The following is a 22,819-nucleotide window of genomic DNA, read 5'->3' as shown; positions in this document are numbered from 1 at the left end:
AGACAACGATCTACAGTGAGATCCGTTATAACGAGACGTGATAAAGTGGACGCGTACTGACCGAAAATTCAAAGTCGATTTTCTCGAAAACAAAGCCTCGAACGAAAAATTGTTATTCTATATTTTCGACTTCTTTTTTCGCGTAGAATCACCCCCTTTCCGCTTGTACCACCAGTTACCAATCACCCTGTATAATAGAATAGATCAATCATAAAATACAGGATGTTTCTAAATTTGTGGTACAATCCACAATTCCGTATGAAGCTCTATTTCTGAATAAATTAATAGACTACATTATTTTTTTGCTACATTTAGCAAAGAAATTCTACACAAAAAATTTGTTTTTCAACTTTTTCAGCCTACACTGCATAATGCAGTGAATCCACAGAGCAATACAATAATATCACAGAGATACTTATAAGACGTAGACATAAATCAGACTACATGCACCTGCACACATACATACTGGATAAAATTTGAACATCGATTTATTCGAAAATAAAGCTTCCTGCAAAAAAAAAATACCACTCATCGTTTCGTATGGATTCGTCCTCTTTCAGATTGTACTAGGTAATTTTTAAAAAATTCTCTGCTAAAAATTATATGCTTTATAGTTATAAAGCATACTGTTGGAAAGAGTATGAGGGCAATGAAATGGTCAAATCGACTTCGAACGAAGAAAATTTATTCCACTTAAAACAAAAAAAAGAAAAAAAAGGTCATCGAATTAGCAATCTGTCAGATTTCTGCACATAATGACTCGTCTGTTGCGACACATTGAGAACGCATCCTCGAATTTCTGCGTACGCACGAATCACATCGTGCACCGTAAAGTTCGTATCAGCAATTACTCGTCGCGTGATTCGCCAGTACGTGCATTTTAACAAGAGTAAACAAGCTCGAGGGTTTGCAACACGCGAAAGAATGTCGAGCACGTAGAACCGCGTAAAACGTCGGCCAGGTAATTCCATATTAACCCAGTATTACTGTCGTCAAGAATTAGTATTGGTGAAGCATTTCAAACGATCGTCCTGGCACTACAATGTCTTTCATGTTTCACAAAATAGGTATTATTTCGTTAAAAAGAATCTTACGATTTACCTCGGAGTATCGTCGTTTGATATTTCATATTTTTCTATAAATATTTTTATAAATTATATTTCTAAGAGTAAGATATACTTTGGAACGATCCGTGCGAAAAGATCAGATTATCTGAAAGGTTTCTCTATTTCCTCAAATCAGAAGATACTGCAGCAAGAGTGAATTCAAAGCAGCTCATCCCTGTAACCTACGTCAAGTCAGTTTGGATTTGGTCTGGTGCACCGTCGTAGCGACGAATCTTCGAAAGAAAGAAAAAAAAAAAAGAAAAAAAGAAATGAAACTCGAACAGAGAAGAATAAATCATAAAGGAAAGCGTTTGATCGCGAATCAAGACGGATCGTGAGGGTGGAAGGGGTGAAAAGGTCGAACGAAGACACGTAATCTGATATGTCTTTAATCATTCCTTGCGCATTTTCGTGTTACTTGAGACACCATACTTTATCATATTCGATTCTGTACTTAACGAACAGCTTGCGTGGGTTGGAAGAAGTACTCGTCTTGATTCGCGAGTTTCTGAAGTATTAATCATCCAGCGTGCGTGAATCTTGCATTTATTCGTATAGAATGAATTGATGATTTAAATAGGCGCGTTCTCGCGAAGCAATTAAAGAATCGATGAAGAATTAATGATTCTAAAGCTTTGGAGCATGTCGGATAGGCCAGGAAGCTTATACAACGTGATAAAACTCGGCCTACAGTATTAGAGGACTGTATAATACTCGTTCAGGATACAAATATTTTGTGGAGAATTCAAGAATCCATCGTTCCAGTTGTATCTTTTATATGTCAGGTCTCATCGTATCGTTCGATTTTCAATAAGTAGCTAGTTAAACGTAATAATGTCACGTGTTTCGATATCTCACGAATTAATACACTGCTTAGCACAATTAGAGGTTCGTTTTGTCTTTTTAGATTTTTCGAAATAAATTTTTATACCCATTACTTGTATCTGTATATCTTCTTTTAATTATTATCTTGAAGTCAACATTTATTAGAGTGTCATATTAACAACGTTTCAATCTATCAAGCCTATAAATGTTTCTAGCTTTGTTTACTTGATTAACAAAATGGAACCGTTTATAATAACAATCCTCTAATTATTTTGAGCAGCGTAGTTTGATTTTAATCGATTTCTGTACCAAGCAATTATCAATTGACTTAATTTCAATGCAGACAACCTGTTTCTATCTTTTTTAAATATTTTTTTATCTCCTATTGAAAATTTTATATTTTTATATTTTTCAAATCGTTTGCAAAAGTTTTATATATTATATAATTATTATTATTATTAATTATATATTATATAAAGTTTTATATAAAGTTCCAAACTTACATACACACTCGTTGGATAACCACTTTGTTTGACTACATACGAATTTTGAAACTTATACACTTATTCACCTAACAACCATATTTAGTCACACTTTTCTCAGAAAAGAAAAACTCGTGCCATTATTACAGTTACATAATTCGTTTTCTCGTTGCTTGTTCATATCCTAGCATTTAGCTGTAAAATTGTATGATCATCGAATCGCCGAGCTTTACGAGTGACGACGTTTAGGTTACACGTGATGGGAAATTGTCGCGAAATATATTCATTCATTACCTCTTATCGTAACTGACAATTACTTGTTGTTACGTTAGTTAGTTGTAAACGTTAAGAGGAAGGCGCTGGAGAGGAATGAAAGGTGTAAAACGAGGAAATGAAATGACCCGCGGACGAAGGAGATGTAAATAATACTTACAATCTAATTAGGACGCAGTCCTCAATCCCGTTTTTATTACAATAATATAGCCAACGGTCGTGTACATGTACCTATATGTGTCTCACGTTCTGTCTGTCTCCTGTACGTAATTATACATATACTTATACATATGTACACTGTACACACATAAAAGGAAACGTGTATACCGCATTTATTGTCGAGATGGTCGGTGAACTCTGAAATGTATTGGTAGCGAAATGTGGAAGTATTGATTGAAATCATTTTTAAAACAAAAATTCGGATAATAAACGTTAAAGATTTTGAAAATCGCTAAAATTTCAATAAAAGTAGCTGCCAGTTTCAGAAATATTCCGCAGAGCTCAAGAAATTGGTCTCCTGAGACTTTAAAATTTTGGAAGATTAAAAAAATATTATAGATATCGAAAATAGATTTCCTACAAAGTTAAAAATTAAAATCTATAATTTCGAAAATTCGAAAGATTTCAATAAAGAAAATCCTGCATGTCAGAAATATTCCGCAGAGCTCAAGAAATTGGTCTCCTGAGACTTTAAAATTTTGGAAGATTAAAAAAAAATTGTAGATATCGAAAATAGATTTGCTACAAAGTTAAAAATTAAAATCTATAATTTCGAAAATTCGAAAGATTTCAATAAAGAAAATCCTACATGTCAGAAATATTCTGCAGAGCTCAAGAAATTCGTCTCCTGAGACTTTAAAATTTTGGAAGATTAAAAAAATATTATAGATATCGAAAATAGATTTGCTACAAAGTTAAAAATTAAAATTTTCTATAATTTCGAAAATTCGAAAAATTTCAATAAAGAAAATCCTACATGTCAGAAATATTCCGCAGAGCTCAAGAAATTCGTCTCCTGAGATTTTAAAATTTTGGAAGATTAAAAAAAAATTGTAGATATCGAAAATAGATTTGCTACAAAGTTAAAAATTAAAATCTATAATTTCGATAATTCGAAAAATTTCAATAAAGAAAATCCTACATGTCAGAAATATTCTGCAGAGCTCAAGAAATTCGTCTCCTGAGATTTTAAAATTTTGGAAGATTAAAAAAAAATTATAGATATCGAAAATAGATTTGCTACGAAGTTAAAAAATAAAATCTATAATTTTGAAAATTCGAAAGATTTCAATAAAGAAAATCCTACATGTCAGAAATATTCCGCAGAGCTCAAGAAATTCGTCTCCTGAGATTTAAAAATTTTGGAAGATTAAAAAGAAATTGTAGATATCGAAAATAGATTTGCTACAAAGTTAAAAATTAAAATCTATAATTTCGAAAATTCGAAAAATTTCAATAAAGAAAATCCTGCATGTCAGAAATATTCTGCAGAGCTCAAGAAATTCGTCTCCTGAGATTTTAAAATTTTGGAAGATTCAAGGAAAATTGTAGATATCAAAACTAGATTTGCTACAAAGTTAAAAATTAAAATCTATAATTTCGAAAATTCGAAAGATTTCAACAAAGAAAATCCTGCATGTCAGAAATATTCCGCAGAGCTCAAGAAATTCGTCTCCTGAGATTTTAAAATTTTGGAAGATTAAAAAAAAATTGTAGATATCGAAAATAGATTTGCTACAAAGTTAAAAATTAAAATCTATAATTTCGAAAATTCGAAAAATTTCAATAAAGAAAATCGTACGTGTCAGAAGTATTCCTCAGAGTTAATAAAATTGAATATTAACATTACACTTTCGAAACTCGAAATCAATTGCAGAATTCATCGACGATCTCGATGAATATTATAAATATAGTAACTGCGCAAACTGTATTATACGTGATACGATAAATGATATTAATTAACGGGAGTGCCGCTGGTACCGTGTACGTATATATATATATGAATGAACAAAAAGTTTATATATATATAAATATTACAGTAGCCGCAGAGCAAAGTTAAAGGAACGTTTTGAAAAAAAAACCAAAATGTTGTTCAATTAACACATACGTACACGTATAATGATATATTGTCCTGAATGAAACGCTTTCGACAGTCGATATGTTGTATTTAGGAAAACGGTGGTAAAAATCTAGTCGCAATCTCGGTGATCGGTCCGTGTTTTTCTTCTTTCTCCGAGAACTTTTTATTTCCTAGTTTTAATCGCGTCTTTTACTTCCTACGTTTATTATATTTTCTCTCTTTTTTTTTTTACCTAATAGAAAAGAATCACTTCATTTTTGTAAGTTAGCGTAGTTGACTTATTTCTCTTTATTTATTCAATATAAAGCGTGTTTGAGAATCACAACGATTAGGAACGCGCTCATTTCTCTTTTCTCGTTCTCTATTTTTTAAATCTACGATTTAACCATTGAAATCCAGGGCAAATATAATAAATAAATAATCAATCGTTTCACAAATGCGTTTTCATAAATAATCGATCGGTGTAAGATATTGTTCGAGTACAAATTGTCGTTTACACTGATTTTACAAATTTCCAACGAAAATTCAAGTAGTATTTCCATTGCGATCGACTTCCAATAAGGAAACGTGATTCGTACAACGTAGCGTAAAACTACTTACTCGATAAGAAACTATGAACCAATCTACGTGTCGCTGTTGCATCGAAGCTGGCACCTCTGAAAATTTCAAAGGTTAAATCGCCTGGAAAAGCTTTAACCCGTGGACACAGATTGTACGACCGAGAGGGAAAAAATGAACGCAGAAGCTTGATAAACTCGTAACTTTGTTAACTCGAGATACTGTTTTATGGAGTATCGTGTATTATCATTCTTGTTATATACATATATATGGTAGCTAGTGTGCGAAAGGACAGTACCAGTGTTTATTAGCGATCTTGAAAGTGTGATATTTTTTTAACAAACATATCGCATCGTACGTTCGAGTTCTGCGAGTGATTCCAATGCTTGTACTTGAAGGAATGCTCCAAGTAGAAATTTAGGGAGGATTAAGATGAGATTAAATTAGGATCGATGGAAACGCGCTTAGAGAAGATTTCGTGCCAATTAAGTATTATTGCTAACCAGAGAAAAGAAATTTTCGTTTCAAACGACAAAACGAACCAATTCAACGAAAAATATCGTTGTTAATAAATTTCTCTGAGCGCAATCAGTCGAAGATCCGTCGCTTTTTACGCTTCTCTTTGTCACAAATTTCAATTGTTTGTCGATAATCGTTCGCAAGCCGTTAAACCGGCATATCACATTCCACACTGAATAACATATTCTGTGTTGTGTGTGCTTTGAACACGGTATCGTGTTAACTCTATGTAGAAGAGATTAATCAGCTGTCTTTTATTAACTCACTTTATCGAAATTTATCTACATTCAGGATCGCTCTATTTTTTCCTGTTTGTGTGTTCCCATTTCTAACGTTTGTCCCGTATTTTACAATCAATTCAATCCGATTAATTGACTAATCTTGGTCGTTTCGTTCTTTATTCGTACAATCGGAAGCAAAGTACGAAGCAAGTGGAATTAAATCACGGAAAAACGGATTAATCGTACATAAAAAAAAGTTTCATTGAAAGAAGAGTGATGTTAATTGAGCAAACGATAGAAATCACAGAATTGATGTTTTTTGTGCTCGTATTCAGAAAGAAACGAACAACACGAGGAATTTTGTGGAACAGAGAAGGTCCCTTTCGAAGTACAGTCAAGTGAGAACGAGTTTCAAACGTGCCAGCGCGAACCATGTGTCGATCATGAGGAACGTGCAAAATGTGTTAAGAGTTCAACGCCGGGAGCCATAAGGATCCAAAGAAGCGGGACTATAAGATAAATTCAAGTTTTTTTTAGAAATGTAATCCAACAAGGACCGCGTATAAACTGCGTGTAGAAAGATAAATGGAATGATTTAAGAAACCAAGAAGCAATTCAGATTTTATCGTCGAAATCTGTGATCATACGAACACGTCTAATTACTTCATCCTTTCATATACATCGTTAAATTAACGATATTCTTAACTCGTTTTTATTACCGCATACTCGATCATTTTTTTGATATTGTCGAATTGTAGATAATTAGAAGAGAAACTATGCCTGTTTAACTGGTTTGTACGATAGTCAGGCATAACTACGATCTTAATCCTCTCGTGACTATAAATCAGCCTTGCGTCTAAGTGTCTACTTAACTAACTGCATAAGATTTCGTTCTTTTCTTCCTTTTTCGTTGCGTCAACGTCATCGCGTCGTATGTTTTTTGATAATCGTGTAAACGAATGAAAAGAGAAAAGCAAAAAAAAAAAAAGAAAAACGAGAAGTCTCGCATTAAGGGAATTATTATCGAAGCAATATACCGCATATCGCGATCGAAGAGACGAAAACGGAAAACAATCGAATTCCTCGGCTGCGATAACGTGGTTGCGAGCGTGCGGAGGAAATGGCAGGATAAAATGACGATTTTATGGAGTGGCTCGTTTCGCGATCATTCGCAAACATTCTTCCACTTCGTGCTTCTTCTTTCAAATTCTCGAGACTTTATGTCCTTGTGATTCGAGTTATCTAGTAAATCTTCAGATTTGATAATGGTTCGAAGATGGCAGAATACGAAATAATCTCGAGAAATTGATTTTGGAAAAGATGTTGAGAAGCTGCCGTAGAATTCTACAAGACGTATTGCATGTTAATTGATATTTTTAAAGATATACTTTCCTCGGTATTCGTTAGATTCTTTTGCAGTTGCGTACAAAATTACGTAAGCTTTCGATGGAATGTGATTTATTCGCGTTAATATTTACTTCGACTTTATTATCTGAAAGCCGGTCCTCTTTGTATTCGAGGAAAATTTCCGAAAGATATAGTTTCGAGTAGATTTGCGTAGAGAAATCGTGAAACCAAACGTGCCATTGAAAATGTTCAATTGCGTAGAGAGAAAAATGCGTGCACGAGTGAGGTTGCAAGAGCAATTAAAAGCGATTGCAGTCGCTGGAATAATTAACCCTTTAACCTAGCAATATATGTTAATAAAACGACTAGCGTTTAAGGCATTAATCGAAACGCGTTGATATCTTAATAAGCTTAATATTAATTTTCACATTTTATTACTACACATTGCCATCTTTTATCGTGTCTATAACAATTCCTGTCTTCAAATTTAATTGCCTGGTTAAAGAGTTAAAACGTTAAAGAGTGTAAACAACAGTTATGGATCGGTTCCACTCACGCCATGTGTTTCAAGCTATACATTTGTAACATTCTAATTTAAAAGTGCCTGCTACTATTTTTAATTATTCATAAGGAAGCAATATTTTTTTTCCATTTTCATTGCACGAAAAAAAAAAAAAATATATATATAGTGGAAGACCAACTTTCCTAGAGATATTTTAGAAGGCCGGTCCATTTCTGTTCTATCGAAGAAAACAAGGAAACGTGAAAACATACGTATTAATCATACGTAAAAGATAAATGTATCAATATTATACATAAATACGTTGAAACAATATGAAAAGATTCAGATGCATAATGCGAGCAATTGTGCTGTTGCGAAACAAATTGTCACTTAACCGAGATATTTCGGCAATACATACTATTACGATTATGATCATTACCATTATGATTATTACTATCACCATGATTATTGATATTATTTAAATAAAGCAGTTACTATTATTCTTATGACTGTTTCTGTTATCGTTTCGTTATCGCGATTTGAAATACGCGCGTTTTCGTACGTCGGGGGTAACTTCTCCTTTCAATTATATATTTTCGTCGTTCGATTTCTAGTTAAATATACAGTGGCTGGCGAAAGTAATATTTGAAATTATGAATATATTACGTGTACTATACGATCCATTTTGAAATTTTATTAGCGCTATAGTGCCACGTGACTATCGTTAATCGTATCAGAAAATTTTCAAACAAAACTGAAAATGTATATAGAAGTTTCAAATTGAATGCAAGTATATGTTTCGCAGAAATAGCAAAAATATTTAAACGTTCTATTGTTGTTAATAAACCTTAATATTTTCAATGATGTTAATATATTGAAATGCTGTATGTTCTTGATGTATACGAATTTTCTACTAAATATATGTTTGCACTAAATGTCTCGCAATTTCTATATATATTTTCAAATCGATTCGAAATTTTACCAATACGAACATGACAGTCGTATCTCGTTTCGATGCTAATTAAATTTCAAAATGTTTTGTATAACACAGATAATATATCGATGAAAATTGTATTATTATACGTATTCAAATACTGCCATGAGTCACTGTATGTGTTATACAGGGTGGTTGGTAACTGGTGGTACAAGCGGAAAGGGGGTGATTCTACGCGAAAAAAGAAGTCGAAAATATAGAATAAAAATTTTTCGTTCGAGGCTTTGTTTTCGAGAAAATCGACTTTGAATTTTCGCTCGGTACGCGTGCACTTTGTCACGTCTCGTTATAACGGATCTCACTGTAGATCGTTGTCTCGATTGACGTTATTTTTTTAATTTTTTTTTTTTAATTTTTCCATCCAAAAATTTTTATTCTATATTTTCGACTTCTTTTTTCGCGTAGAATCACCCCCTTTCCGCTTGTACCACCAGTTACCAACCACCCTGTATATACATATATGTATGATATATGCGTGTATGTACCCCTGTCGGTAAAGATCGATCGATCAATACCTCGTATCGTTTACGTAAACCCACCCTCGGCGCACTTTATTTTCACTTTCTTTTCACCCTTTTTTTACCGAAATATTTTCTTATCCTGGTTTCTTTTATTTGCACCCGTTTCAGACCCACCTGTAGTCAAGCAAAAAACGAAGATAGTTATAGAAAAAAAGTCAAATGAAAAACACATAAAAAAAGAAAATACAAATTTGTATGTACGAGAGAGAGAGAAAGAGAGAATTGACTGCGGAGCCTGTGAATCCTCGCTGTCGGCGCATTTAGAAACCCTCCCCCTCCGGAATTAGCTTGAAAATGCATTAGGACGTTGATGTAAGTTCAACAGAAAGCAGGCATATAAGTGTGCGCATTTTAAACTGTATTTATAGAGTGTGCCGAAAATATCCGACCACGGAAGCGGCCTTTATTCATCCGTAGATTTTTGTCATTGTATTTTTCATTATACGATTGTGTTCGTCATGTCATCCTTCACTACTTTTGTGATGTCTAGTTGCAGAATTTTTATACGCTTATAAGAAATTTAAGGATGCAAAAATGCATATAAGCTTCAAATATAAGAAATCTAAAGTACAATATTTAGGTAACATTTCTTTATATTTGTCTATAAAAATATAAATTTGCATAAATGTTAGCAATCTGTTACTTATCTATTCTTTTAATCGTCCCTTTTATTATTACAGTTTTTCATTCATTAAAAACAACATAACGAAAGGATAATTTCGGAACACTTTATATTAGCAACTAAGAGATCGATTCGAGACGACATTTTGTTCCTTCAACGTTCTCTTAAATCATCTCAGATTTTTCTACTTTTTCTTCGAAAAGATCGAATAAACTGATGATAAAGAAAATAAAGCAAACGTCTCAAATCGATGATAGCCAATTTAGTTATTTATTTTTCTATTGTTTTACTGCTATGTACCGCCAGGAAGTTGCAGTTTCCTTAGCAGGACTCTCGTTCTGGCTCAAATGTACAATGTACACAGATAAACGCTGGATAAACGCATCTTAAATCCTCTTTCGGAAAGACTGCGTGCGTTTATTTCCTCCGTTAATTTTTCTTCCTTTTTCTGCCTATTTTTGTTTGTAGTTTGTCGTTTTTTCGACGACTGTCGATAAATCATCTGAGATTTGTAGTGTCTCAAAGCGATGTAAAAAACGATTCGTGAAAACGCGATGGGAAATTTTTGAAATTTTATCCTCGTTGAAAACAACAACTGGAGAATTTATTGAGAATTGCACGACTACACGTGTACAGCGTATACTTTGTACATTTAGAGAATTAATATATTATTATCCCTGTACACTACCATTAGTTCGTGAGTTTAAAAGTCTGTTCCCCAGTCTTTAATCGTCCAATTGGAGATATACCTGATACATTGCATGGTATTCTTACAAAACATCAATCTTCGATTTACAATCTATTAATTAAATTAATTAACGAGGTGTGAGTGTTACGATAATCAAGCAGGATCAACAATTTTAATCTCTTCGTTGAGAAATTCTTAAGTGTTTAATTCGTTCTATAATTAAACGTTTCTGTAAGAAATCTCTCACACATACACGCGTCACGAAGTAATAAATACTTGCAAACAATTTAATTCGTTTAAATTGCGGTCGCCGTTCCAAACAGCGCGACTCAAGCATGATCGTTTTCGTGAGAAGGAAAGTTTTGGAAAATCGCGGATTCCGTTAAGCATTAGACGTTGGCTTGGAATATCAAGACTATTTCCATCGAGAACAGACGGAATCGCTGGCGTCGACTATGCGTTAGGAACTCGGTGCACTTGAATATCCTTTCAAGTGGTTCTCGCGACGTTCCTCCAGAAGAAAACAAAAAAATCGCGTTGTCACTGCTGTATATATTTACTAGAGGGTATTGCTTGTATCTTGTATGTATGAAAAAAGGTATCTACTCGTATGTTTGTATATTATAAATATGTACCTACACAGACATTACCAAACATATATACATACATTAACAAACATATATACACAGGCACAGATACACATTGACATACATACATACATACCCGAGTTACACACTAATATACATATTATATATATATACATATACATAAACACACGGTCGATTATCATGTACATCGATGCATTTATTATGGCGCGTGCGACCGTGTGCACACAGTTGCATTTTCCTCAAGAGTCACAATCTTGATACCTCATTTTGCTTGTACACGGCCGATCGCAGCGATAATGTACGATATAAGGGTGAATAAATTATTGTTGCGTTCTATTTATTTATGGAAGGACGATGGTCCTTCCATCGTAAAAAGTTCCGAGTCGCACGTAGGAAGATTTCGTTCGATTCTCGAGGGAGATCTTCCTTTGGCAATAATTGTTGTAACAATAAAGTTTGCGATGAAAATTATTCGTCTTGCATATTGCACTTTTGTCCCTGTGTCCGTGTTCTTTTCATTCGTTCCCTTGTTTTAGGTTTAAACGATGGTTTAGCTAAAATAAAGGTGAGTTGAACAACTGGAAGAGAATTAAGGTTTGAGAATTCATCATTTTCATTATGTTTATGTCTCGTCCGATTGATCGATCGCGCATCAATTCCAACGGAGAAATTAAGGTGTATGACAAAGTAGGGGCTAACGAGAAGGTGACTCAACTTACTTATAAAGGCTTATGTCGATGAAGTAGAATTAGGACAGAAGGTGCCTCGACCTCGCCGGTGCAATATATCCTGCATAAGGTAAGTACTAACTAAGGACACGTACGCATACGTTGAAATAATGACGGACTGCTTTATAATAAGCATCCTAATTGTTGATCCAAGGTTGCCTTCTCTGTTAATTGTTGGCATACCGCGATAATAACTGATTCGATAAACCCTGCTGCCTTATGAAGCTCGATGAAATTGAAAGTAACATCGTGCAACATGATTTCATTTAATTTTTCAATTACAGAAGATTATTAAAAGAACTACCATCGCTTGGATTTTTACTTACTTTTTAACGCACTTCGATCATTATGTCATCAAGTTTCCATGCGCGATTGACAAGAAAAATTTTTTTTTTTATTACCACCTTAAGAATCAGGTGATAAAAGTTATGTAAACAGCGTTATTGAAAATTGTATATGTACAATTAAAAGAATAACACTTTATGATAATCCTGTAAATACCTTAACTTTTGTTAAGCTTCATACAGTTCTAGAATCTGGGTGTAAAAAAAGTAGTCAACAGAATCCTTAAAAATCTCTTTTATAAGTACAATATGAAAAAGCAAAATTCAAAAAGATACAGACTAAAGAAAATATCAAACAAGTCCTTGGAATTTTCTCTTATCTTATGATATTGGAAAATATAATATAATAGCGTAAGTTGACCGAAAAAGTTATGTAAACATTGCGTTATTGAAAATTGTATATGTACAATTAAAAAGAATAACAATTTATGATAATTCTATAAATACCTTAACTTTTGTTAAGAATCTGGGTGTAAAAAAAGTAGTCAACAGAATCCTTGAAAATCTCTTTTATAAATGCAATATGAAAAAGCAAAATTCAAGAAGATACAGACTAAAGAAAATATCAAGCAAGTTCTTGGAATTTTCCCTTATCTTATGATATTGGAAAATATAATATAATAGTGTAAGTTGACCGAAAAAGTTATGTAAACATTGCGTTCTTGAAAATTGTATATGTACAATTAAAAAGAATAACAATTTATGATAATTCTATAAATACCTTAACTTTTGTTAAGAATCTGGGTGTAAAAAAAGTAGTCAACAGAATCCTTGAAAATCTCTTTTATAAATGCAATATGAAAAAGCAAAATTCAAGAAGATACAGACTAAAGAAAATATCAAGCAAGTTCTTGGAATTTTCCCTTATCTTATGATATTGGAAAATATAATATAATAGTGTAAGTTGACCGAAAAAGTTATGTAAACATAGCGTTGTTGAAAATTGTATATGTACAATTAAAAAGAATGACACTTTATGATAATTCCATAAATACCTTAACTTTTGTTACGAATCTGGGTGTAAAAAAAGTAGTCAACAGAATACTTGAAAATCTCTTTTATAAATACAATATGAAAAAGCAAAATTCAAGAAGATACAGACTAAAGAAAATATCAAGCAAGTCCTTGGAATTTTCCCTTATCTTATGATATTGGAAAATATAATATAATAGTGTAAGTTGACCGAAAAAGTTATGTAAACATAGCGTTGTTGAAAATTGTATATGTACAATTAAAAAGAATGACACTTTATGATAATTCCATAAATACCTTAACTTTTGTTACGAATCTGGGTGTAAAAAAAGTAGTCAACAGAATACTTGAAAATCTCTTTTATAAATACAATATGAAAAAGCAAAATTCAAGAAGATACAGACTAAAGAAAATATCAAGCAAGTCCTTGGAATTTTCCCTTATCTTATGATATTGGAAAATATAATATAATAGTGTAAGTTGACTGAAAAAGTTATGTAAACATAGCGTTGTTGAAAATTGTATATGTACAATTAAAAAGAATAACACTTTATGATAATTCTATAAATACCTTAACTTTTGTTACGAATCTGGGTGTAAAAAAAGTAGTCAACAGAATCCTTGAAAATCTCTTTTATAAATGCAATATGAAAAAGCAAAATTCAAGAAGATACAAAGTAAAGAAAATATCAAGCAAGTCCTTGGAATTTTCTCTTATCTTATGATACTGGAAAATATAATAGTGTAAGTAGACCGAAAAAATTATGTAAACATAGCGTTGTTGAAAATTGTATATGTACAATTAAAAAGAATGACACTTTATGATAATTCTATAAATACCTTAACTTTTGTTACGAATCTGGGTGTAAAAAAAGTAGTCAACAGAATACTTGAAAATCTATTTTATAAGTACAATATGAAAAAGCAAAATTCAAGAAGATGCAGACTAAAGAAAATATCAAGCAAGTCCTTGGAATTTTCCCTTATCTTATGATATTGGAAAATATAATATAATAGTGTAAGTTGACTGAAAAAGTTATGTAAACATAGCGTTGTTGAAAATTGTATATGTACATTTAAAAGAATAACACTTTATGATAATCCTATAAATACTTTAACTTTTGTTAAGCATCATACAGTTTTAGAATCTGGGTGTAAAAAAAGTAGTCAACACAATTCTTGAAATTCTCTTTTACAAGTACAATATGAAAAAGCAAAATTCAAGAATATACAGACTAAAGAAAATATCAAGCAAGTCCTTGGAATTTTCCCTTATCTTATGATATTGGAAAATATGATATAATAGCGTAAGTTGACCGAAAAAGATCGCGGATAAAAGATTATCTCAATGAATCACTGCACTTTAACGTGTTAATTAAGAAAAATGAAAAAGATCGACGATAATTAATTGAATTTTCTATAGTATCCATGTGATCGCGTGTTCAGATCACATCGCAGGTAAACAGACGCGGCGTATTCATTGACTTTTCGCCGGTGATCGGTATGTCAGAAGTACGTATGCTCATAAACGCACACGAGCCAGTACTTAAACAGACTGTATATGAGTCAAGGCTGCGCAGGGACCCTTACCTACTTTTTCCTTTTACGGTATTGAATCGGACCGATGCATGAATGTATGGGATGTGGTGACCGATAAACTTACGCAAAAGATTTCGCGCGTCGACAAATTGCCTGGCGAAATTTTCACCGTTCCCATCACGAACGCATTCCATTGAAATTAAGTCGTCAAATCAGACGATTACCATATAAAGACTGCATGTTAATATCTAACATAAAGATCAAGTATAATATTCAGCAAGTTTCCATGTGATCGCTATCGAAATTACTCATTTGGAAATTGCTCGAATTATTCGGTAAATCTTGAAATAATTACACAAACGGCCAGGCTAAAAGCGTTGTCCGAGTCATTGCGAATTGACCATGACACGACTTGACTCAAGGAGACCGAGCGAGATACCTATAACCCCAATGCCAAAATTGTCGCCGCCTAATATTAGGATCTTCCTGCTGGAGACGCGATACACGAGACATTGTTACGATCGTGTATTTTTATCTTTCACGCGTTACATTTCCGTCTTGCGAATGGTCACACAATTGATACCCGTTTTAAGAAATCTTTTCCACGAAGATTATCTTATCTGTCGCGATAAATAATCTACGTATTTTTAAGGCCATCAATGGTAAGTTTTTTTTTTTTCTAATTGGTATTAAGGTAATCGAAGAAGAGTATCTAAGTTTTTATAGCAACTTTGCAACAATCCCGGTGATTTTGATCTTGGTAACTATGGAAACTGGATCAAGGAATTACGAACGTAATCCCGAATGGATCTATCTCTTTTACTGGCGTACAGTGCTACTTCGCTTCCTTCTTGGTACAGTTATACAATTCCTGTCCAAAGTCTTCTAATGATACTCTTTATTCTCGGTTTTAGTCGTAACAATATATTTTCTCTTTTTTTTAAAGATAGTTTTAAGGATCGAAGATCCTTTCGAAGAATCAATTGATAAATAATTATTTCTTTACGCTGAAGATTTTCTGCATTTCCACTATCGGAGTATAAATCTCATATTCATAATGTAAAAATATGTATATACTTTCTACTGTTTATAGGAAATAAATATCAATAATTGCGTTATGTATGACTTTATTTAACATATGGAATTTATAATGAAATTTTTCGACCTTTTTTTAAAAGTGGAATATTTTGCTCTCGCATCTATTTCAAACAACGAATTACGCAATTTGTTGAGCATTAGAATTAATGTCTCAAATATACTGATCCTTCTACGAATTTTCAATACAATCACCTCCATGGTAATTATCGCCACGTTACTTGCTTGAGAGGAGGCGACGACAAAAAGAAAGAAAGGAAGCTCCACTTTTCTTTCAATGCCTCGAATGTGCCTCAAACTCCATCAAAGACTCCACTGTCTTTTCCCAAATACTCTGAATTTCGGATCGCCGCGTTGGGCAAGAGCTCTCCAGGACCCGAGTGAAAATAAGCGGCGGCGCGATCGGGCGTTGTAGCGTCGCCGATTCTAAAGATAAATTCCGCAGCGGTGTATGTTTTCACAAGCCCGTACGTAGAAAATGCTCACGGCGAGTCTGTACACGTATAGTGTACACACATATAGACACGCATACGCGGTGTGGTAGGGATAAGAGACGTCAGAAAACGAGAGAAAGAGAGAGAAAGAGAAGCGCGTCCTGGCGCGCGACGTCATCGTCGTCTTTTACGATCGCGAGGAGAGAAGCCCGCGAGAAAAGGTGGGAGCCACGACGAACGGTTGTAGCCGAAGCTTTCAGCGACCAGTCGAGACTTAGCCTGCGAGTCAGACGCATCCCAGACGACGAACGAACCTGAATACTTGCCCCGTGAGTAAGCATGTGCACTTTTTCCAGTCCGTACCTACGTCCGATGCAACGGCCTGCTCGAGTTTCGCCTTTCGACCTCGCGTGTCTTGCAGGACCTTCCTGGATCTGCTCGATCGTGACTCTCGTTCCCTCTAACATCGTCCATGTGTGTGCCTGTCCGTGTATGTGTGCGTGTGTGTGTGTGTGGGTGGGTGGGTGGGTTGGTTGTGCGAGAAAAAAAGTGACGTGAGTAGAACGTGCGTGTTTCTTTCGTGCGCAGGAAAGTGAAGAGGGTCGATCGCTGTCGGAGGCAGAAATCAGTTTTCGAATAGAGGCGGATGATCTTGCAGGTCGACGACGATTTTGCCTTGAAAAGGAGTTGAACCAAGTGGTAAATGAAGCTTGGATCGCCTTATATTTGATCTACTTACTTTTTTAACTTGATAGAGATTCAATTGAGTCGAGAGAGAATTGATAATTGCAACGTCTCTCATGCGCAGTTCATGCGAGCGATTTTAAAAAGCAATCGGTTATTATGCAAATTTTGGCGGACGTTTCGTAACGTTCAGGCCCGCAACCCGTTGTCAATCGTGGATGCAGCCTGAGTTGGTATTTGCCAGAAAAAGTGTGACTCATAAAAAGTTTCAGGCATTCACGAGTAACCGCTGTGACAACATTGTCCCAGACTACCGATTTCTTTGCTGTGCCAGAGTAGACAAGAATTTCTAACTGCGAGATAGCAGATCGCGGTCACGATGTTGTTCCGGACGCTCGCTGATAACAAATTCTCGAAAGAACCAGTGCAAACGTTACTATACTCTGCTTTTGGTGTTCGGTGTAGGCGATCGAAGAAATTGATAGAACAACCTGTAGAAGGTTTCAGTGTCCCATTAAAAAGTGTAGACTAATTTATTCGTAATATCGCATAGAATACTCGTAGTATTTGCAGTGATTTGATAATTTATTACTTCATTATCGAACTTGTATCGAATTTTAATTCAAGAAATTTATTAAACAAGGTCGAATTTCTATGTCACGATCTAGGTCGCATTCTTTTCGCACACAAATTTCTTATCTGCTCCAAAAAAGATGTAGAACGATCATCATCATGACGTAGGTGGATTATGCAAAAATTTCCGCATCAAGTGTCAGAAATTGTTACGATAGGGGGCCTGGTAGGGAGGATAATTTTCTTTCGAGCGTAATCAGACACCGATCCGAATGTAGTAACGAAACTCGGCTGTGCGTAACCCGAAAAGGTTCGACGGCAGGCGACTAGCGATTCCACCCTCTCCTCTCGCGTGTAAAAATAACCCTCTGCTTTGATACAAGCTCCATTGCAATCCGGCAGCTGGGCTTATTTTTTATCCATCACTATTTCGACTGTGTGCTCTGTGACTTTCGATAGGCTTGGGATGTGACTTCATCACAATCTATACATTAAAACCAGAAACGGAAGAAAAAATCCCCACCTTTGATTAGGTATCTTTTCCCATTGTATCTTCTTTTTCTTCTTTTTTTTTTTTTTTTTAATTTTATATTTCATCTTTGCAAAGAGTTTATTATGGATATATTATGGTAAATATATGATGGTGTCATCGGTTTGATTTCGAAGGTATTTAAGTTTCACAGAGTAAAGGTGAGAAGTGATGACACGAAGAAGTTCGTTTCTTCGGAGCATTGTGTCTAGAATTTCTGCTTCTTTGAACTGGTTGAAACTTCGTTTTCTTCCCTCTTCGCTTCTCCGGCATCTCTGATTACGGGCGAGCCAGGAATCGTGCTCATTCGTTCGTATAGATACCAATGATACGGATGCAGAGATTCATACACGCGTAGACTCAACGAGTACCAAGAAGTTCTTTAACCCTGCTACGATTCTCAAATCTTTTACGTTTCGATCATTTTCTCGGTTCGACCTAAAAAGAGACTCTAATGAAATTAATATTTTAAGAAAATAATTATTACGCAATAATGTATTACACAGCAACAGCTAATCACTCGTATCAATAACAATTCCTTAATACTTTCCTCGTACTTTAGAAGTTGTCAAAGCATAAAAAAATACGATTTGGTTAAAAATATTTCAAAGAACGCTGCAAGCTTGAGAAACTAAACTGAACTTTCTATAGTCTGACTCTGTCTTCTTTCTTCTCATTTCAATATCAAGTTTCACTTTAGAAGCTTAAAAGAGAAAAAAGAATTGGGAAGTAACCATCCACTGTTAACTCTTGATTAAAGTTTCGCTACTTCCTTAGAAATTAAATTCGATCTTCTATAATCTATCACCGTGTGCTTTCTTCTCATTCCAATGCCAAATTTAGCGTTAAAAGCTTAATAAAGAAGAAACAAGCGAACAGTGACACTCACTGTTAACGTGCCAGATTAAAATTTCACTCTCGGCAAAAGAACTCGATTTTGAAAGCGAAACAGGATGGAAAAAACAGTAGAGATAGAATGATCCTGGAAGAAACAATGTCTGGAATGTTTCCACGAAGAAAATTAACCCGTTCGTGGCTCTGTCCTGCTGGCCGTATCGGTACCCTCTCGTCCTCGCGATGCATCGGTTTCGCTCGTGTAGTGAAACGAGCGCATAAAATGCGAAAGCAGCGAGCCCGCGAAGAATCCTCTCGTTTCGCCTTGGTTCGTCCTGGAGGATCGCATACCTGAATGTCTGACGTCACGAGAGAGGAAGAAAGACGGCCGGAGCAGCGAAGACGTTTGATTTTATATATACGGACACGGTACAGAGCCCGGGCCTTCTTGAGCAAGAACCTGTCTCTATAAATAGGATATCCGGTCGTTCGCTAATTATACTTCGATGCATGCTGTCCGTATAGCGAGAACTTGCACGAATTTGCGGCCGATCCGGCGATTTCTATGGTAATTACCGTCGCGTCGCGTTTTTAAGAGATAACTTTGCGCTTCAGCTTCTGAAACAAACGAGAGGGAAGAGAAAAATAAAAAAAAGGATAGAAAAGAACGGTCGTCAAAAAGGTATGAGATATATAGGAGAACCTGCACGAAAAAAGAAAAAAATCAAATAATTAAGTTGCGGTTAATTGCAATCTTGATTCGTCTCACGGTCATTGAAATCTCCGGCACGATGAACGCGCGCGAACTCGATCATTCTCCTTGGGAATCGATCGAGTTATACGGACCAAGGGAGAATTAAAAAGTACAATTTGCCGATCGAAGATAAAAGCGTATGGGAAGGAATACGGTTTACGTGCTGGAGAGAACGCATATTCGAGAACGTTGAGATGATAATGGAGACGTCCGTTGCTGTTCTAGATACGTTGTCTTTTTTCTGGTAAACGAGTGAACAAACCAAACCGCCACCATGGACGCGATCAAGAAGAAGATGCAGGGAATGAAGCTGGAGAAGGACAACGCGATGGATCGCGCGTTGCTCTGTGAACAGCAAGCTCGTGATGCAAATGCGCGAGCAGAAAAGGTAAATGTTTCAAATTTTCAGCGTATTATGCGTTTCAGTTGGAGGACCTGAAATAACTGCTGACAAGCTAAGAATAAAAAGTAGTCTGATGTAATAAAAGAAATACCAAAAATGTGTATTTACCTGCTTTGCTAAAATGGGGAATAAAAATAACGATGAAATAATCACAATGTGATAAAAATGCGTTATAGGATTGGCATCTGTTCAAGAACGTTGATTATAGATCTGGAGTGTCTATACCTGTTTTCTCTGCCATAATCATATATATACACAATAAATGTGTAATTATCTGTTATTGTGTTAACTGTTTGATTTATAACATTCTTTTGTCCAACAAAGGCCGAGGAAGAGGCGCGCGCCCTGCAGAAGAAGATCCAGACCATTGAAAACGAACTCGATCAAACTCAAGAGGCTCTTATGCAGGTCAATGCAAAACTTGAGGAGAAAGACAAGGCGCTGCAGAACGTAAGTTATTCGTAATATTCCATCATCGTAGTTCTATCGTAATTTCTTATCAAATTTAAGTTTCAAACTTCAAATATTTTAACCTTTCACGGACAATTTGCAGTATATTAAATTACTTCATTTAGAAAGAGAAAGTTAGATAATTGAGTACACTGATACTTGGAGAAAGAACAACAAATATCATATAAGAAACATTTAAAAAATAAACTCAACCGGTTTTCGAATATGAAAACCCGCCAGTCTTTATCAATCACCGCGTTGTTACCGACAGAATAGTGACGTTCGAGCGCCATCAGATGTCGCGGCGATCGTGCGCAGGCGTTTCACAAGAAAAGAATAGGTTCTCCGCGAACGGAGCGCACAGTCGAGCATTAGTACGCGAAGCTGCCGCTTCGTTTGTTCGGCGGTGGTCGGCAAACTTCGGTTTCGTGTCGTAGTTTATGGTAGGGGTAACCTGGATCGAGCATAGAGCAATAGACGGAGAAAGAGAGAGAGAAAGCAAGAGCAAGATAGAAATCAGACCAGGACGGTGCAGAGAGCAGAGACCAACGTGTCTCCTCTCGTGCATGCGTTCGCCTGTACGGAACGGTGGTGTGTGTGCAACATAGAGAGACAGACAGAAGGACGTATGCGTGGCGCGGTGAGAAACGTGTTACGAACAGTGACAGACAAGATGGCGGTGTGTCTTGTGCAGTAGTAGGAACAGTGGTACGTAGAGTACATTAGAAGGATAAATAGTGGAAGAAAGGGGTTAGGTGAAAGGTTTAGCAGCTGGATAGTATGGAACCAGCTCTTACGACGACCACGAGACGTCGCGGTCATCAACATCATCCGCGGTACACTACGCGTCGACGTATCGATGTCTCCAGCAGAGGACCCGCGCAGTGTGGCCCTGCTGATATCGTTAAAGATACGCCGACTGGTAACAACGAAACGCCAACGACTACAACGTCATCGAGACTCGATGAAAAAAGCACTGTCATTGGTACGGAGTGTTCGACCGCGGTGACAGTACCCACGATCGTCGGCCCGAGGTGGCTCCAAGATCCGACGGCCACTACTGTATCCTCAAAAGACGTCAACAAGATAACGTACAAGCTCGAAGATGATGACAGAGAGGACATCCGACACAGGCTCGCGCAGTGTAGCCTGGATGTCCTCAATGAACGACGCGAACAGTTTGTTCTTGATAGAAACGAGAACGAGAGCTGTGACAGCCACGAGACGGAACAACCATCAACTGATAAGCCTCGATTAAGGCCACGTGGGATCGAGATATGCAAAAGCGAGTCCGACAACGAGACGAGGAGCAAAGAAACTTCACCGGAGCCTGAGCACGCGGTCGCGAGGGCTCGCGGTGACGGGAACTCTGACGACGAGTCGACCAACGTCGAGGAGGACCCTGAACTTGCTGAGCTTGCCAAGCTTAGATGTCCTAGCGAAAGGACCGAGGTGCAAGCTGAAAGGGAAGCAAGAAGAAGAAAGAGATGCGCCGATTATCCTGGATTAGCTTTCGGATGGTCCATATTCTCCAGCGACACGATGATGAAATTCGGTCTCATAAGGAACGAATTGCAGAATATTATGGGGAACCAGCTTAAACGGGTCAGTATCGCATGATACATCACTGATGCACCCGGTACGTAGGTAAACGAGCGTGCTGCGTGAAGGTCATCATATGACATAACCTTGACGCAGTTTGACGTCACGTCGGTCAATGGGTCCTCGAGGGTCATACAGCCCTTGATAACGGAAAGAGATCATGACCAATGAAGATCTTGCTTTCTCTCTCGGACCATATCATACCACCCGTGTATATAATTCTTCATCTCTTTTGCATTTCTTTCTGTCGACTTACCCAACGTTTTCGTCGAACGAGGTAATCTTCGTAAATTCGATACCTTATATGGTTGAGAGCAGGATAAAAATACGCGCGCAGTTAGGTTAGGTGATCTAGTGGTTAACCACGGACCCCACGGTGACGTTACAGACCATTAAATCGTAGGTTGCTTGAGAAGGTTTTACAAAGGAACGTTGACGACTCTTGTTACTCTTTCTCACGTTTTAATTACACGCTCTTTTCTACCGACCATTCTGGAAAATTACCGAACCGCCACGAATACTGATTAGAGAA

The 22,819-nt window shown here is 36.0% G+C and overlaps 2 protein-coding genes across 32 annotated transcripts in view; both read left to right on the top strand.

The window, feature by feature from the left end:
• The window catches only part of LOC117215852 (phosphatidylinositol 4-phosphate 5-kinase type-1 alpha), a 37,892-nt gene extending 28,318 nt beyond the window's left edge, over positions 1–9,574 (top strand). For 12 of the 14 annotated variants that reach the window (XM_033462379.1, XM_033462376.1, XM_033462375.1 and 9 more), the window contains one exon: positions 6,400–8,413. In XM_033462379.1, the coding sequence (XP_033318270.1) occupies positions 6,400–6,555 (156 nt within the window). In that variant the 3' untranslated portion in view covers positions 6,556–8,413. Of the gene's footprint in view, positions 1–1,242; positions 1,359–6,399; positions 8,414–9,536 lie in introns of those variants that run through there. The other 2 variants (XM_033462382.1, XM_033462381.1) reach the window with 2 other exon arrangements.
• A 7,055-nt stretch (positions 9,575–16,629) lies between these two features.
• LOC117215862 (tropomyosin Per a 7.0102) overlaps positions 16,630–22,819 on the top strand; it is a 38,609-nt gene continuing 32,419 nt past the window's right edge. For 4 of the 18 annotated variants that reach the window (XM_033462417.1, XM_033462416.1, XM_033462415.1 and 1 more), the window contains exons 1-3: positions 16,630–16,787; positions 20,058–20,220; positions 20,560–20,685. In XM_033462417.1, coding sequence (XP_033318308.1) covers positions 20,107–20,220; positions 20,560–20,685 — 240 coding nt within the window. In that variant the 5' untranslated portion in view covers positions 16,630–16,787; positions 20,058–20,106. Of the gene's footprint in view, positions 16,792–17,040; positions 17,158–20,057; positions 20,221–20,559; positions 20,686–21,026; positions 22,291–22,819 lie in introns of those variants that run through there. The other 14 variants (XM_033462406.1, XM_033462405.1, XM_033462412.1 and 11 more) reach the window with 13 other exon arrangements.

The sequence above is a fragment of the Bombus bifarius genome, unplaced genomic scaffold (genome assembly GCF_011952205.1).
Source record: "Bombus bifarius isolate JDL3187 unplaced genomic scaffold, Bbif_JDL3187 scf7180000009832, whole genome shotgun sequence".
NCBI lineage: Eukaryota > Metazoa > Arthropoda > Insecta > Hymenoptera > Apidae > Bombus > Bombus bifarius.
The sequence above is the reverse complement of the archived record's forward strand: the minus strand, read 5'-3'. Positions and strand labels throughout refer to the sequence as shown.